This window comes from Ursus maritimus, unplaced genomic scaffold (assembly GCF_017311325.1).
Source record: "Ursus maritimus isolate PB19 unplaced genomic scaffold, ASM1731132v1 scaffold_3, whole genome shotgun sequence".
NCBI lineage: Eukaryota > Metazoa > Chordata > Mammalia > Carnivora > Ursidae > Ursus > Ursus maritimus.
In genome coordinates this window covers 27118424-27136885 of record NW_024425563.1, presented here as the reverse complement: position 1 = coordinate 27136885, position 18462 = coordinate 27118424, and the positions used below count along the sequence as shown (strand labels likewise).

Below are 18462 nucleotides of genomic sequence, written 5' to 3'. Positions count from 1 at the left end.
GTGAGGACACCTGAAAAGTAATTTATGCCAAATGTTTCTTTCCTTGAATTAGCATTTATCTTGGGTTTGATACTCAACTGCACTCAAACTTAGTGAAACCTACCTAGTGATTCCACTTTGAAGTTACAACCCATGTACGACTAAGATGTTCTGAGTATAAGCCTATCTGTAGGTCAGATAAACTTTAGGAACTCTTGATGTCTCTCCTTTTACATATATTCTATCTCTATCCTGATGTGCTTTGGTGATCAAGAAAACTAAAAGCTAAAGAACAGAAAGCTAACTTCTTTAAATAAGACAAACGGAAAAGTTTTTCCAACTATCACTACAAGAAATGTTTTTCTTTCAAGAAAGAAATTTTTCTTTCAAATACCAAATCAATTTCCTCAACTGTACAACTATAATTTGATGGCTTTTAATCTTACTACTTCACTTTAGTGATCTATAAATTTGTCTAAACAGTAATAATAATTAGGTACCTTTCCTGTGTTTTTTTTTTTTTTTCAGGATAAAAATCATTAAATGATGTGTTGAAGACATCACTATAAATATTTCACATTTTGGTTATGGCTTCCGCATTGAAAATCTACAGAAATTTTTCCAACTAACTTTCAAATCTTTCCACAAGCTCTCTGTAAAAAAAAAAAACCTTTGAGATAATTTAAATGAATGCTTTACATATCAGAAATGGATTCACAAGTTCCTATAACCATAGTCATCAATTTTAAGAAGTGTCCTAAATATGTTCTGTATTAGTTTCCTTAATTATAAGATGTCAATAATATAGAAACATTTTTAATATAACAGAACATTTAATTACATCCATTTCCCATCAACACACTAGTCATTTGATGATGATTATATTGGCCATTTCCACTGGTTGGCAGGAGGCTCTTCCACTAAAGGCTCCCATGGTTTCCACTGTATCATTTTTCTTGCCAGACTTAGTTCATTTTCAGCCTGTTAATAAAAATTTTTAAAAGACCATTTGATTACACTGTTCAGTAGATATTTATCATAGCTAATGTTGAAATATAATTAGAAGAACCATTTTCATATTAATACCTAGTAAGCTATTCCACCATCAATGTTAAACATTATTAATAAAGTTATCTTAATTCTCATAGCTACATAATCATGAGTAAGAAAGGATGGCTTTTGATTTTTTCTATTGATTAAAACTTGCTATTAGAGTGTTCAAAATTTACTTGGTGGATTTTCAATCTTAATTGTTTCACCATCAGATTACAAATTCTTTGAGAATGAGAAGTATGTCTCTTCACCTATGTCATGGCTTTTAAGCTTTATTTTATAATGGCTCACAGTAAAACACAACAAACAAATTCTACCAAAGTATCCAAAATATGCACATAAAAGTAAAATGAAACTAAAAATATCATTACCTTTACTAGCTATGATACATTATTTTCTATTATTTTTTTAAAATGCTAGTCACAACCCAATCTAACTGATTTCTTGACCCATAATCACTTGAGACCCATAGTTTGAAAAACAGTGAACTATGGAGTGTAGAATATCATACGTGCACAGAAATTATTTATTGACTGAATTAATTTCCTTAGTCAGATTATGTTACATCTCCTTTTTCCCTTCAAACAAATTTGTAACATATTTAACAAATATTTTAGGTATCTTTTTATTTCACATTTTTTTTTTACAACAAGAAGACCTACGACCAACTCTGGCCAACTTAAAAGAACACTGTTAAACACCTGTCAGGATGTCAGAGAAGGAATTCAAATACAGAATAAGTGCCAGATTCTATCACAGGCTGTAATTCTATAGTAAAGGCAATGCTTCATTTATGCCAGTGGGGCAAAACAGCCAATATATGTTTAGCAGCAAGTCTAAACTGTATACAAACAATGAGTTAAAAAGTAGATGAATAGAAATCTGAGGGTAGAGGGATTTACTAATGATGAAATAAGAAAATAGCATAAATACTAACTAAAAATATCCCTAAAGATAGCTGTTTCCCTGACAGCCCTTTGGCCTGGGTCTCGACCATTCATACTTTCTTTAAGCCCCCAAGGCATCGTGTAGTGTGGGAGGGTGCCTAACCCTGAACATCATTTGAGATCAACCCCATTTCAGGTAGCTGGACCCAGCTGCATGAGACCCCTATTGCCCACTCCTTGACTTCAAACATAGTACCTTTTCCTTATTCCCCTCATACCATCCCTCTAGAAATGGGCTGTCAAAAATGGTAGCTACTACCTACATGTGACTACTGAATAGGCATTTGAAATGCAGCTAGTTCAAATTCAGGGATATGCTACAAGTATAAAATACACAAAAGATTCTGAAGACTTGGTATGAAAAAAGAATATAAAATATATCAATATTTTTATATTGGTTATATGTTTCAATAATATTTTAAATATGTTAGATTAAGTAAAACATTATTAAAATTTAACCTTAATACTGCTCATGAAAATGTGGAGGATGGAACAGCTGACTTAAAAATATCTGTAACTGTAACTGCATGATAAATTAATGCATAAGTTAAACTAAAGTCATAATCAAAGTGACATCCGACAGAAAAGAAAGAGGAACAGGAAAAGGACAATAAGTTAGCAGCAAGTTCCCATACGGTACAACAGCTGGTAAATGAACAGGCCAGGAAAATAGGCCTCTGAATGACTGAAATTATCTACATTCATAAAAAGCTGTCTGAATGCCCTATTCTTCTTTTAACAGGGCCATCTAAGAATTCTTTTGAATTGTGGCGCCTGGGTGGCTCAGTCGTTAACCGTCTGCCTTCGGCTCAGGGCGTGATCCTGGCGTTATGGGATCAAGCCCTCTGATCAGGCTCCTCCACTAGGAGCCTGCTTCTTCCTCTCCCACTCCCCTGCTTGTGTTCCCTCTCTCTCTTGCTGTCTCTCTGTCAAATAAATAAATAAAATCTTAAAAAAAAAAAAAAAAGAATTCTTTTCAATTTGTCTATCATGTCTGTTGGTGATATACCTCCCTAATCACCAATAGTACCCAACATTTCCTTTTATTTGTCCTTTAATAAGACTCAAGAAGAAATGGTTCATTTTTTAAATGAAAAAAATGTATAAATTAAACAAAACAGAATTGAGTATCACACGGCTTCTAAGGGTAGAGATCTAAACCTATAATATTGGGGCGGGGGGTTGCTGAAGTGGTGGGGCAAAGGAGGAGGGTGATTTGACCAAATAAAAATTTTAAAAATCTCTACTATGAGAGAAAATATTCAGTTGAAGTCAAAAGGGAAAGAAGAGACTTAAAAAATATGCAGGTTATATAGCAAAAGTTTAAGGTTAGTATCTCTTTTATTTTAAAAAACACTCAAAGAAATATAGAAGAAAAACACTAAAAACAAATGATAGAGTAAAAACATTAATGATATAATTTATAAAACACAAAATACAAGAACATATTTTAAGTTTACTAGCAATTGGGGAAAAATGCACAACTTAAAAAAGAGCATAGATGTGTTAATCAAAGTCAAAAATACATTTTATTTTATTTATTTTTTTTCCTAAGATTTTATTTATTTATTTGACAGAGAGAGAGACAGCCAGCGAGAGAGGGAACACAAGCAGGGGGAGTGGGAGAGGAAGAAGCAGGCTCCCATCAGAGGAGCCCGATGTGGGGCTTGATCCCAGAACGCCGGGACCATGCCCCGAGCTGAAGGCAGACACCTAACGACTGAGCCACACAGGCACCCCCAAAAATACATTTTAATTTTATGATTTTATGATTCAAAAAATCTATATTGCTTCATATTAAAAATATATTAAGCCTTTAAAACATAAAATATGTATCTAAAAAGATAAAATTATTCAAATAATAGTAATATTGTGTTACTAGCTTGAATTAAAGGCTAACAAGAACATACTGATTAAATTCAAGGTGTATCCAAGGCCAAATTTGAAGCCTCGTAAATTCAAGTTATAATTACTGATAAATATTTAATTGATATATACATGATATAAGTATTTCCTATATGTGATTATTCTTACATTTGAGAGTTGATATAAAGAAATTTAGTTTTCCTTTTTTTCTAGAATGTCAGTTTTGTATCTCTAAGTATTGTGCCTCTGACCATTTAAAGCCAAACATCAAAATATTCAACTTTTTCTTTACCTGAAGAATCACCTCTTCTAGTTGGCCACCCTGAAGTTGATCTTCTAATTTCTTAACATCTGGTTCCTATAATTTAAGGGAAAAAAGAAAAAAAGATTTAAACAAAGAAGCACAATATCTTAATGTTTCAATATCCTAATTAAAAAGACCCAAATGTAAAATAGCACTTATTATAGCAAACAATTAATTTTTCTTTCATTAAACCCTTACTAATGTTTGCCAAATATCTGGTGGAAGCCCATTTTATCTCTCTACTATTTTACTGCTTTTCTGTCTTAATATTAACTTGCTAATCAAGAGTAAGAAATATGATGTCCAACTCAAGTCTTTCTAAAATACAGATTTTAAAATACCACTTTATTTTCTTAGTATTTCTTCTATTTCCTCTAAGAGCATTAGTATTCGAAATAAATTCTACCCTATGACCCAGAATTCCACTCCTACGTATATACCAAACAGAAATGTATAATACAATAACCAAATGGCATGTTCAAGAATGTTCACAGCAACATGAATTATAACCCCAAACTAGAAATAATTCAAATAATCACACAGAGAATTAATGAATAAATTACAGTATTTGGATAGAACAGACTACTACATAGCAATGAGAATATACGAACTCAGCTATACGTAAGAACATGGATGATTCCCTCAAACATGATGTTAAATGAAAGAAACCACACACAAAAGAGCACAGACTGACAATTCCATTTATAAAAAGTTAAAAACCAGGTGAAATGAATCTGTGGTGTTAGAGGTCAGAGGAGTAGTTATCTTTAGGAGGGTAGTAACTTGGAGGGGAAAAAGGGAGGGTTTGGGCATTCTGGAAAGGTCCTCTTTTTGATTTGGTGTTAACATGGGTATGATTACTTTGTGAAAATTCATCAAGCTCTACACTTATGATTGCTGCACGTTTCTTTATGTACATTATTCTTCAATAAAACCTTTTTAAAAAAAAGGCTAATATGGTACCTAGAAAATACAATAACATGTATTTATTGCTAGTAAACTGAGTTTTGTGAGATCCAGAAACCATGTTCTACACATACTTACACATATGTAAGTGAGGTGTAAATAGGATGGTTTTTGGCTCACAAAGGGAATGAAAAGAGGGAGAAAAAAACAAAGTTATTTTCTACAGGAATTGGCACGTTCCTGCTTCAGGGCATCTGCTGGCTGACCAGGGATATCTGCATGGCTTATTCCTTCACTTCCATCAAGTTTTTGCTCACATATGACCTTCTTAGTGAGGACCACTCTGATAATAACTTATATTGTGGTAGACTAAATAATGTCCCACAAAATGTATATGACCTAATCTCTAAAACCTATGAATGTTACCTTGTGTGGCAAATACTTTGCAGATGTAATTAAGAATCTTGACACAGATTATCCTAAATTATCCAAGTAGGCCCTAAATACAATTACAGGTACCCTTATAAGACAGAGGCAGAGGGAAATTATGTACAGAAGAAGAGAAAGTAATGTGACCACAGAGGCAGAGATTAGAATAATAAACCAAAAAATGTTGAAAGCCACCAGAGCTGGAAGAGTCAAGGACCAGGTTCTACCCTAGAACCTCTAAAAGGAATGCAGTCTTTGTCAACACCTTGATTTGGGCCATTGGTACTAATTTTAGAATTTTGGCTTCCAGAAATGTAAAAGAATAAATTTCTATTGTTTTAAGCCACGAAGTTTATTAGAACAGGCAGAGGAAACAAATATATATTGTAACATTCCTCAACACCCAGATACACATCATTCTCTTTTCATTTTCCTTCACTGCATTTAACTATTTTCTAACATGCTATATAATGTACTTATTTATTAACTTACTTCTTTGCCTCCCACCATTAATCTGTAATCTCCAAGAAGGCAGGGATTTTTATCTGTTTTGTTCATTGTCATATAGGCACTGGCTTCCATGTCTACAACCATACATGGCATATAACAGGCATTCAGTGTTTCTTGAATAAATGAAAACAGTTGTAAAAGAAGGGGGAGGAAAGCAGATGAAGATGTTTGAGAAAGATTGTTTAACTCAGAATTAACTGATCTTAAAAGCCAAACTTCAAAAGCAAAACAGGGAAGTGGTTACTGTTAAGAGACCCAGGAGAGTGAAGAAAAGAAAGCAAGGAAGGTTCAATATTTTCAACTCAAGAGAATCCTGTACTAGGAAAACAATTCAAAATTTGTCTTATTGAAGGTAAGTTAATAATATGACTTCTATTTACCAGTGGCAGAACATCATTAAGCTTAATAAGCTACCAAGTACTGCCATGTGCTTGCAACTGTGTTAAGCACTGTACATATATTACATTCAGTCCTAACAATAAGTATTCAGGTAGGTATTATTATACCCAATTTTAGATGAGGAAACTGAGACAAAGAAATGGGCAATATGCCAATAGTCACTCAGCAATTATGTATTAGCACTGAGATCAATGTTTTGGACAGGCCACAAACCAGTACTGTCACCCATATTCTATCTTCCCAGTATAATCTGAAAAACTATTTACTTTTATTTCCATTTTAGGCTTAGTAAGTAGATACTTTTTAATCATAACAATATTACTGAAGACTTTGTGTACAACTCTATTGAGGGTTAAAAATCTGTAATAATTTTACCAAAAACAGGAATTGGTGATACAACTATTATGGAGTGCTTGGCATTGTTAAAACTATTTGTATGTAGCCTTTTGGATAAACAAACATTTCTATAGGATCTTATATAAATATAGCACCAGGTACTATGCTAGATTCCTGGGATATAAAGATGAATGCAAACATCACTCATAAGTAGCTATGGACTAGCAGAGAAGACATAAATAAAATACAGTGTGACATGGGGCGCCTGGGTGGCTAAGCCATTAAGCGTCTGCCTTTGGCTCAGGTCATGATCCCAGGGTCTTGGGATCGAGCCGCTCATCGGGCTCCCTGCTTGGCAGGAAGCCTGCTTCTCCCTCTCATGCTCCCCTTGCTTGTGTTCCCTCTCTCGCTGTCTCTCTCTGTCAAATAAATAAATAAAATCTTAAAAAAATAGTAAAAAAAATACAGTGTGACAGATGCAATGGAAGAAAAGCAAGGAAGCTGTTAATCTCTACTTAGGTAAGAAGAGGCTTCACAGAGGAAGTAACAGATCTTGAGGCCCGAGTAAGAACTGCCAGAAAGACAAGGTAAGGGCATTCCAGGAAGAGGGAAGAGAAAATACAAAGAAACACGAAAATAAAATTGCACGTAATTCACATAACTATCAGCTGTTTGGTATTGCTGAGGTATAGGGTAGGATATTAGAAATGACAAGGTAAGAAGAAACCCAGAGTCAGATCTTGGGGGCACCTTCCATACCATGCTAAGGACTTTATTATCCTGTAAGTCAGTGGTTCCCAAACCTGGCTGTACATCGAAGACTTGCAGATAAAAGTAGTTAGGTAAGTTTCATACAACTAACTCAGCAAAAATTCTTAAACTCGGCCTCTGAGAAACACTAACCAAGAAACCACAAGAAGGTTTTTAAAGCAGGAAGAACCTGGATCAGACTTACATATTGAAAAAGATCACCCTATTGGCAATGTGGGGCATATAATGAAGTATGATGAAACTACACACAGACCAGTAAGTTATGAGGCAATTAAAAGAACTCAAGTCAGAGAAAACTATTTTAGAACTAATAAGTGAAAGTAATGACAGTAAACTACTCTTTAGTTGACACTGGCTAAAAGAGAAAAGAAAAATACGGCAAAACTAAAGGAAGATATAAAGATAACAGTTTTCTTTTTAAGATAGGATAAGCTAAACACATTTTGAGGCTATCTGAAAGATAATAAAATCGGAGGCTAAAAAGAGAAATAGAGAAAAATGATTAAAGTGGAATAAGGTTATAGAGAAGGAAAGCAGAGAAAGACTCAAAGAGTTGAAGAGCTTTACCTCGTGAAAAGAAAAAGGGAAATGTCTTAACTCTGTGATGGGAAAAAATGCATAAGCCTGTTTATATTAAGGAAAACATGAAATCAAAAGAAATGCTGAACTTCCCCTTAGAGACTTTAATCTGTAAGTCACTTTCACAATTGCCAAACTAAGAATAAAAATTCTAAATCAAATTGCATTGCTTTGCTGCATACCTAGGGAAAAAGAATTACTCTCTTTGGACTATAAAGTTTGGTAACATAATAATAAGAAAAATATATTAGGGCCACTTATTACATATATGTAAATTACTTTTAGAGTTTATGAACACTTTTGGATAATTACAAAAGTCTGTGAAATAATTGCTAGTGTGAAATTTAATAATTTAAAAATTTAATTGCACAATAGTGCAATACAGTTTGGTATAAAAGAATTAGCAGCAGTCTATGGTGTGTCTGGCTAGGGCCTTTGATTAAAAACCTGTAAAATGCTTGTATTAGTCTGCTAGGGCTACCAACAAAATACCATAGACTGTGTGGCTTCAACAACAGAAATCTATCTTCTCATAGCTCCGGGGACTGTTAGTCCAAGATCAAAGTCCAATAAGGTCAGTTTCTGACAAGAGCTTTCTTTCTGGCTTACAGATAGTTACCTTCTCATTGTGTCCTCCTCACATGGCTGTCTCTTCTTATAAGGACACTAATCCTACTGAATCAGGGCGCCAATCTTATGACCTCATTAACCTTAATTACTTCTGTAGATGTTCCACCTACACTAGAGGTAACAGTTAGGGTTTCAACATATGAATCTGGGGGAAGGGGGGGGAACACAGTCAGTCCTTAACAATGTTCGATACAACTTTTGGTAATTAAGATACTGACTTGGTCCTCTTTGCAACAAAGCACTTTTTAAAATGGTTATTTCTGGGGCACCTGGATGGCTCAGTCGTTAAGCGTCTGCCTTTGGCTCAGGGCGTGATCCTGGTGTTCTGGGATCGAGCCCCGCACCAGGCTCCTCCACTAGGAGCCTGCTTCTTCCTCTCCCACTCCCCCTGCTTGTGTTCCCTCTCTCGCTGGCTGTCTCTCTCTGTCAAATAAATAAATAAAATCTTTATAAATAAATAAAATGGTTATTTCTGAGAACTTTTTTTTTTAAACACAACAGACATGTTTTGTTTTGCTTTCATTCTTCTGTACTCTGAAACTAGAGAAAAGAGGTAAGGATTGATGTATCTATAGATAAGTCAATAATCAACAAAGGACTTGGGATAGGGAAGAGAGGTAAAAGAACAATGTGAACATAGAGAAGAGACTTGATGTTATTCTTTCACTCTGGTATTTAACAGTGGCTTGCACATGGAAAGCACTTAGTAAACAGGAGTTTGCTGAATGAACGGAAGAAAGGATGGATGGAAAGCACAGAATAAAGAACAGAAGAGAGGAAAGTATGTAGAATATGCAAAAAAAAGCAACTGAACTTTGTTAATATTGCATTGAAACTATAAATCCAAGAAAACAAAATCAAGTCAGCTACTTACCGCTTTAACCATACTCAGCTTCTCATTTGTAATCTGTTCTGTATACTTTCTATATGCTGCATTTTTAGGAATTTGCTCAAGAACATCAAGAATCTTTGTGTACAATATTCTTAGCCTCTGAAAAGACAAATCATACACATTTCCAGTTTAAAATCCTCAGATTCAACAGAACACTTCAAAAAGTCTCACAAATTAGAAAAAAAAAAAAACCCTCACATTTGTTTTTTAAAAAGCATTCCTTGTTCATTTCTTCATGTCTATGCCCTATCTATCACCTTTATAACTGAGGAAAAATATGAGTACAGTTGACCCTTAAACAACGCTAGCATTAGGGGGCGGATCCCTAGCATGGCTGAAAATCCACGTATAACTTATGACTCTCCCAAAACTTAATAGCATACTGTTGACCAGAAATCTGACCAATAACATAAACAGTTGGTTAACACATATTTTTATGTTATATGTATCACATATTATATTCTTACAATAAAGCAACGGAAAAGAAAATGTTATTAAGAAAATCCTAAAGAAAATACACTTACAGCACTGTATTGTATTTGTTGAAAAAATCTGCATATACGTGGACCCATGCAGTTCAAACCTGTGCTATTCAAGGGTCAAGTTATAAATATGGATACTTTTCATGTTGCATGAACAACAAAAGTTGTACAGAAGCCAAAGGCATGATAACAAGTAAAAATAAAACTGCAATCTAACTTATTGCTAATGATCTATTTGAAAATCAACTCATTTACTAAATCATTATTTCTCAAATTGAGATCCTAAGCACTACAAATTCGGATTTTTTTTTCAATTTTTCTTATTTGAATTTCTGTATAAGTAAAACATACAATGATTATCAGGGTGATCAAATTTAACGAAATGTAGTCGTAATACTTCAGCTTATGATGACTGAGTTGGTATCATGTCAATGAAGGTTTCACCACAGTTTTTAGACAACAATGAGTCATTATGAACTTATAAGAAGTACACAACATTCATTCAACAAACCTTATATTTACTGAGCACATACCACGTGCTAGTCATAGTTCTAGCAGTGAACAAAATAAAAAAAAATCCCTGCCTTCATGAAAACCTACCTTCTAATAGAGAGAGTCAATGAGCAAGATAAATTAGTAGAATACAGTGTGCTGAATGGTGATCTGGAGAGCCTTTGTTAGGACTCTTCTATAGAGAGTGAAATCAAAAGCCAGTGGAGGGTTTTGCGGAGTGACATGACCAGACTCACATTTGTCAGACTGACTCTAGCCTGACTGAAAAAAGACCAAACTGAAGCAGTGACAAAGAAGGAGAGGTAGTTAGGAAGCAAATGCAATTATCTACAGCTTGATGATGGTAGCTGAGAACATGGTAGTAGCAGAGGAGATGGTGAGAAGTATTCAAAATCTGGATATATGCTAAAAGTAGAAACCCAGAGGATTTAATTAAGTACTAAATATGGGGTGCTAGCAAAAGAGAGAAATTAAGCATGATTTCAAGGTTTCTGACCTGAGTGAACACAAGAATGGAACTGCCATCCATTGAGGTGAGCAAGCCTGAGAGAAGAGCAGGTTTTAGGCAGAACAGCAACCCAATTTTGGACATTAAGTTTGGGTTACCTGTCTGACATTCAAGTGGAGATATCCACTAAGCAATTAAATACAGAAGACTCTCATAAAAAGAGGTCAGTGCCTGGTACAGAAATCTAACAGTTATCAGTGTATAGATGGTATTTAAAACCACTCGACTGGGTCCAGACAAGGAGATAAATATAAATAGATAAAAGTTTCAAGAAGTAAGTCTTAGCACTCCAAAATTTGTAAGTGGGGATATGAGAAATAACCAGAATAGGAGAAGGCAAAAAGAGTAAAGAGGATTAAAACACACACACACACACAAACACAAACAAAAACCCAGGAGACTGAGGTGTCCCCAAGCACAAAGTGCTTGATGGAGACAGTGCCAAATGTGGCAAGTGCTGTTACTGGGTCAATTAAGATGAGAAACGTGAGCTGACCATTGGATTTAGCAGCACAGAAATCATGGCGACCTTGAAAAGAGCAGTTCTCATCAAGTCTGAGGGGAGTTGAGTTCAAAGGGGAGTGAGAGAAAATGGAGACAGTAAAGTACACCTAAGTCTTTCGAGTCATCTATAAAGGGAGGAGAGAAATGGTGTGATTATTGAAGGGAGGATAGGGATCGAGGGAGGAGGTTTTTAAAGTTTTTTTTTTAAATGGACGCATTCCCACTAGAAGAGAAAACTGATGACATAGGGGGTTAATAGCTAGAGCGATATATTCGGTAAACCAAAGTGTACTGGAATCTAAGGCACCTAAGGCAGAAAATGTGAGGCCGGGAAGAGGTGGAAAATGGAAATATAGGTATGGGAGGGCACACACAAAAGCACAAGGGAAGCCACGAGAAGGCTACGGAAAAACCGAACAAGAAAAGTGGCTTAAGAACGAGGTCACGGCACATGCACACACGCACACAAATACAAACACACGGCACCAATCAACGAAGTAGACACTGTTCTTGTCTAAAGACAGCTCTCAGGCTGAGTTGTTATTGGAGGCTTGAAATATCCGCATTCCCTTAGCCTTTCAAACAAGGTCACAGGGGTCTAGCCGTCCTTGGGAAGTCAAGAACGAAGCAGCACGTACCTCGTGTGGGGTCTCACAGACAGCCAATCCCACAAGGCCGGTGGTCTGTTCAAAAACAAAACACGATTCACGCTGTTTACAATTCCGCCCGTCCACCACGCTAAGGAAAGGCAAAACCACCAGTTCCGGGGCTAAAACTGGCCTAAAACCAGCTATCGGTCTCTCAAAGCCACTAATTTGGAGCGTTTTTTCTGCCTCTCCTAGCGGAGCTACCAAATCTGTCATCCCTGAGGGCACAGCAGAATAAGTCCCCCCCAAAACATGGGCAAGCCCGTGCCAGTTCTGGCCACCACCCGCGGGATGAGGGGCTTTCGGGCTGACTCTACCCCTACGGTCTAAATTCCAACAGTGACCTCCGTTCACCTTACCTTCTTCAGCAAACCCGCCATGACGGCGCCGACAGGACCGGGACGCGCAGCCCTCTGGGAACCTCGCTCAGACCCGCTCAATCCACCACCGAGGCCGCCACACCGTCACCTTGGAAACAGCTTCGTTCAGCCCCTCTCTGGATTTCCACCGGGGCAAAGGCTGTGCCCCGCCCATTTCTGAGGGGAAAATTGACGCATGCGCAATGAGTACACAAGAGTCCAAAGCAGGCGCTCGAAGAAGCTGCCGGGGTTAGCTGTCTTAGGTTGGGTACTTGCTCTTACTACCGTTGACGGCTTGCCCAAAGGCTGAGGGAAACACTCCAAATTTCCAAAAAGCTCGGACAGAACCTGCACTCGGCTTAACGTTTGGCGAATTCCTCAACCTCCCTTCCACAGTGTAGTGTGGAGTAAAATGAGAGTTCTCTGGAGCTATCATCTAAGTGATCTCATAGCAGCAAAGGTTAATTCATAGCGCAAGCATATCAGTATTGTCAGTCTAGTGCGCCAAGGCAGTTTGCAGTATGAGGCCTTTTCCTATCTCAACCCTTTTCCACTTCACTTTCGAAAGTACATCATCCACTTTCTCAGGTAAAGTGATAACAGACCATACCACTTCTCCCCACTTACCTCTGCAAACATTTATCGAGTACGCATTAGGCGTTAGTTACAGGGACATAATTTGTATTATGGATCCCACGTCCTGGAATTTACTGAACAATGATGAAAACATGCATTAATATTTGGTAAGTTGTGGGTTTTTTGAAGATTTTATGTATTTATTTGACAGGGAAAGAGACAGCCAGCGAGAGAGGGAGCACAAGCAGGGGGAGTGGGAGAGGAAGAAGCAGTCTCCCAGCGGAGCAGGGAGCCCAATGGGGGGATGATCCCAGCACCCCGGGATCACGCCCTGGGCCGAACGCAAACCCTTAACGACTGAGCCACCCAGGCGCACCTGGTAAGTGTTCTAAAGGAAGTTTGTGTCAAGTGCAGTGGTAGCGGGGAAGAGGAAGTAACCAACCAAAAACGGTAGATGAGTGGAGTTAAAGAAGGCATTTGCTAAAAAGTCAATGGGAGAAAAGCACAACAAATTGAGTGACACACGTGTACAAAGAAATATATATATTCCGAGTAGCAAAAAATGTAACAAACAGTAAAACAACCCGTAGAATGGAAGAAGATATTTCCAACCACATAAAATCACCAAAAGATAAGTGGCACCTGGAATACATAGGAAACTTCCATAAATCAGTAAGAAGATAACTAATAACCAGAACAGGTCTCCCTTCTTCCATTCTTGCCTCCCACTCTGAAATACATTAAATGAGTTAACATATGTAAGGTGCCTGGCTCAGTGCATGGAACACAATATGACCCACGTGGTTGTTATTAATTTTTTATTTCATGGTTATTATTCTCAAACCAGTAACTACAATAATCCTTTTAGAATGTACTGTGCTCAAAATTCTCCCATGGTTTTTCACTCAAGGTGTAAAAGTCAAAGTCCTTTCATCTGCGTATAAGGTCCTGCACCAGATAGCCCCACAGCCTCTCACTTCTCAGACCTGACCTCCTATTCCCGTCTCCCTGCTTAGATAGCTGTTCTTCTAACCCTTTTCTTGGAAAACCCTTCCACCAGATGGGCACACATCTCCATCTTTCTCCTCCTCCAGGTCCTTGCTCAAATATTACCTTCTCATTATGGCCGCCCAGGCCATGAGATTTAAAATTGCAAATTACCATGCACTCTTTGTGCTCTTCTCTGTTTTGTTTTCTTCATAGCATTTATCCCCTTCTAATATGCTATCTAATTATCTTACTTATGTTTTTACTGTGCATCACCCTTTCTAGAATATACAAATCATATGCAGTGGAAATTTTTTCCTACCGTATCTGAAATGCCTAAAATAGTACCCGGTACATAATAAGCACTCAATAAATATATTTTTAATGAATACAATAGAAAAATAGGCAAAGGAAATGAATAGGCAATTGACAAAAATGGAAACAGGAACAGTCAATAAACATGAAAAGGATTCAACCTCCCTAATAATCAAGAAAATGCAAATCAACTATAATTTAACTGCCATCTAATGGACAAAAATTAAAGACTGACAATACCAAGTGATAGCAAGGATGTGGAGCAACAGGAACACTCATATACTGCTGGTGGGAGTGAATTGGTGTAATCACTTTAGGGAATAATTTCACAATAGTTAGTTGAAGATATGCAAAACCTACAACTGAGTGTTATAGGCTGAACTATGACCTCCCCAAATTCATATGTTGAAGTAATAATCCCCACTACCTCAAAATGTGACCTTATATAAAAATAGGGTCATTGCAAATATAATCAGCTAAGATGAGGTCATTAGAGTGGGCCCTTGTCTAATAGGACACATGTCCTTATTAAAAGGAAATATTTGGACACAGAGAAATGTACACAGGGAGAATGGCAAACGTAATGCAAAGATGAAGGCAGAGACAGGGATGATGCTTCTATGAGCCAACAATGAAGAGTGCTAGAAGATCACTAGAAGTTAGGGGAGAGGCAGGGAACAAATTCTCTTAGCCCTTAGAGGAAACCAACTCTGACTTGATCTCAGACTTCTAGCCTCCAGACAGAGCTAATACTTCTAATGATGTCTAAATCCCTGAGTGTGTGGTATTTTGTTACAGCAATCCTATAAACTAACGCTGAGTAATAGATTGATTTGATCATATGTTCCTCTCTTCTTTTAGGATAGCTGTCCCTAGAAATATGAGCCCATGGGGGTCATGTTTTTTTCAGCTTCCTATTTCCATTATGGGCATCATAATCTTTCCAGCTCAGATTACTCAAGAATTAGGCTTCACCACAACTTCCATCATAATCTCTCGCTTCTAGTATTTAAATCCTTCCCAATGACAATTCAGGACAGAGGAAATATGTATTAACACAAGTGCATGTATTAATGGCATTTTAAAGATAAGCAGGCATGTGTATGGATGTATCGACATACAAAAATACAAACTACTGAGCTGGAGCAAACCATCTGATGCATCAATTTGCTCCTGCAATGGTGACATTTGTGTTTGGATACACTAGATTAGATTCGGGAAACGATATTAGGATTGAGAGGAAACGTCCTTATTGTTCAAGTCAGATAATGCTGAAATAATCACCGGAACTTAGATGAATGGAAGTTTATGAAGTCACAAAATTTATTCCCTGTCGCTTCAGATTCTAAGAATTTTTCATCACTGTGGATGTGTTCTAGAATGTAGAATCATGTGATTATAAAAGATGCATGTGTTTTCATTTGTTGTAGCTTTGAGAGTTCAGGCTTCTGCCGTACCGTATTTGCTACAGACACCACGGCTAGACAGACCTAGCTGATCCTGGCTAAGGTACAGCATAGCTAACCATTTCTAAGTGGTGGGAAAATGTGTAGGTTTTCTGAAGCAATCCCTTTGCAGAGGTGCGAGGCTATGTATGGCAGGGGCTTGATAGTGGTGTCCTGTGGATGGTGACAGTAGAATTGGCTACAAAGAAATCAACCTTGGCACCTGTGATATCAGAAAGGGATTTGGGAGTATCTTAATATGAGTTGCAAGGACATCAAATGCATGATTCTCTCAGTTGGGAGAGAGTTCTCCCAGAAGGTAAGTGTTAGAATCCTCCTAAGGAAGGAGACAGATGTTAGGAAGTTCTGTAAACAAAATTAGAGCAGGCCAGGTGACTTAGAGCTAAAATCTGGATCTCATGTTTTATATAATATGCTGTGGAGGACCCCTCGCTTATTCAATAAGGGAGGTCCTGTTTCCCCAAAATTAAGTAACTGGAAGAGTTAGGACTTCCTACACTGCTGCTTAATAACAGAGTCTCTTCTGTGAAGGCTGGATCTTACCAAAGTTAGGTAGTAAAAGTGTCTTTCTAGAATCTAGGGCTCTGGAGCTATGCTCCCCAGCCAGTTACTTGAAGGAGGAATGAAACCAGACGGCTGGAAAAGAAGAAAGCATCTCAATGAGGGGCTTATTCCTGATAATCTAGAGGAGATAAGTACTACCTTGGCCAGTTTACTCTTAGTTTTTATGGTCAGGGAGCAGGGGTAAAAATAATGTCCCCTCAGGGAGTATTCTTTCCTCTCCCAGACTTGGCAAGAAAGAAAATCATTTTTTTCAAGTTAGCTCTCAGAACAGACCGAAATATTAACATTTGAATTGTTTGGATATTACCCACCTTTTGTGCCTCCATTCATATCAGTCAAAACATTTTGGATTTTTTCCAGTCTTTGCTATCTACACTATGGATATTTGTAAAAAGTGTCTATAACTAGATAAGTTTTGATATGTTTTCTATATGATGGTTTTTAGAACCTTACTCTAAATTGGGCTATAATTCAGATAAAAGCCATTACCATGTTTTATCTTAGTGGTTGTCAGCTTCCAGTATTTGAGTTACCTGATGTGTGAAAATGGGGATATCTGACACAGCCACCCAGAATTGGGATAAGTTTAACATTGAGGTTAAACATAGGTATCTCTATTGAAGAACAGAACCTATGGAAGGATTGAGTAATAGAGATTTCTAGGGGCACCTGGGTGGTTCAGTCAGTTAAGCGTCTGCCTTCGGCTCAGGTCATGATCCCAGAGTCCAGGGATCTCCACAGGGAGCCTGCTTCTCCCTCTGCCTCTGCCTCCCTCCCTCTCTCTCTCTCTGTCTCTCATGAATAAATAAATAAAAACTTAAAAAAAAAAGATGTCTATCTACTTCACCCCTGCTAGTGGGGGGCATGTCCAGCACCACTTCTGTGCACTGAAAGCTGCTGCTCTCCACTTGAAAGCAAGCAAGAAAAAAAGTGCGGAATGTCAGGAATTTTTTAAGCAGGTGGAAACTATCTTATGAGATTAAAATAGTAAACATTTATTAACATAAATAATAATAATCATATACTAATAAAATGGTAATAAAACAATAATTATTTTAAAAATGAACACCTTGGGGCGCCTGGGTGGCGCAGTCGTTAAGCTTCTGCCTTCGGCTCAGGGCGTGATCCCAGCGTTCTGGGATCGAGCCCCACATCAGGGTCCTCTGCTAAGAGCCTGCTTCTTCCTCTCCCACTCCCCCTGCTTGTGTTCCCTCTCTCGCTGGCTATCTCTCTCTGTTAAATAAATAAATAAAATCTTTTAAAAAAATAAAAATAAAAAAATTAAAATTAAAATGAACACCTTAACAGAATTTAGAAATAAGATAATAAGATTTGTCATTTTATATCAATGAGACTAGTTAAAAATAGTTTCTACATTAATGATCTTTTTGCCAGTTTCTTCTTTTTATTATGCTTAATTTTATCTTATTTGAAAACCTGAGTAAATACTTTAATTGTGGAAACGTTTAATCTAAATGTCATGGTCTGGGATGCTCAGTCAGTTAAGCGTCTGCCTTCGGCTCACGACATGACCTCAGGGTCCTGGGATTGAGCTGTCAAGCTCCCTGCTCAGTGGGGAGTCTGCTTTTCTCTCTGCACCCCCCCACACCCCCTGCACAGGCGCTCTCCCCCCCACCTGTCTCCCTCAAATAAATAAATAAAAATTTCATGGTCAACCTAGCTTTAATTCCCAAGAGTTCCATTATTTGCAATATATAATACTATGCAATTTATAATATGTAATATAAAATGTAGTAAAAAATAGTCTAAGGGACCTTCTTAATACATTCAGGCAACTTGCCTCTCTCCATTACAAAGTAATCCTGTAATATAGAGGTATTAGATAATATCACAAACTGCCTCTTTGTTTTCCTTAGAAAGCCGTTATGACTTCATAAGCCATGCAGTCAGTCTCCAGGAGGTGTTGATAAAGAGACAGA

The 18462-nt window shown here is 37.3% G+C and overlaps 1 protein-coding gene across 1 annotated transcript; it reads right to left on the bottom strand.

Annotated features, from left to right (window-relative positions):
* Positions 1-506: 506 nt before the first annotated feature.
* NDUFA5 (NADH:ubiquinone oxidoreductase subunit A5) lies at positions 507-12728 on the bottom strand. Its single transcript, XM_008705821.2, has 5 exons — positions 12615-12728; positions 12247-12291; positions 9584-9700; positions 4138-4203; positions 507-960 (listed from the first exon to the last, which is right to left on the bottom strand). The coding sequence occupies exons 1-5, from the start codon at positions 12633-12635 to the stop codon at positions 859-861; spliced, it is 351 nt and encodes a 116-aa protein (XP_008704043.1). The 5' UTR covers positions 12636-12728; the 3' UTR covers positions 507-858.
* Between the last annotated feature and the right edge of the window lie 5734 nt (positions 12729-18462).

Bases quoted from the DNA above. Each gene is read 5' to 3' on its own strand.
- NDUFA5 (XM_008705821.2), bottom strand. From the start codon at position 12,635: ATGGCGGGTTTGCTGAAGAAG. The intron at 12,292-12,614 runs GTAAGGTGAACG...GTTTTTGAACAG, and splicing joins TGGCGGGTTTGCTGAAGAAG to ACCACCGGCCTTGTGGGATT. The intron at 961-4,137 runs GTAAAGAAAAAG...TTTTATTAACAG, and splicing joins TAGAAGAGGTGATTCTTCAG to GCTGAAAATGAACTAAGTCT.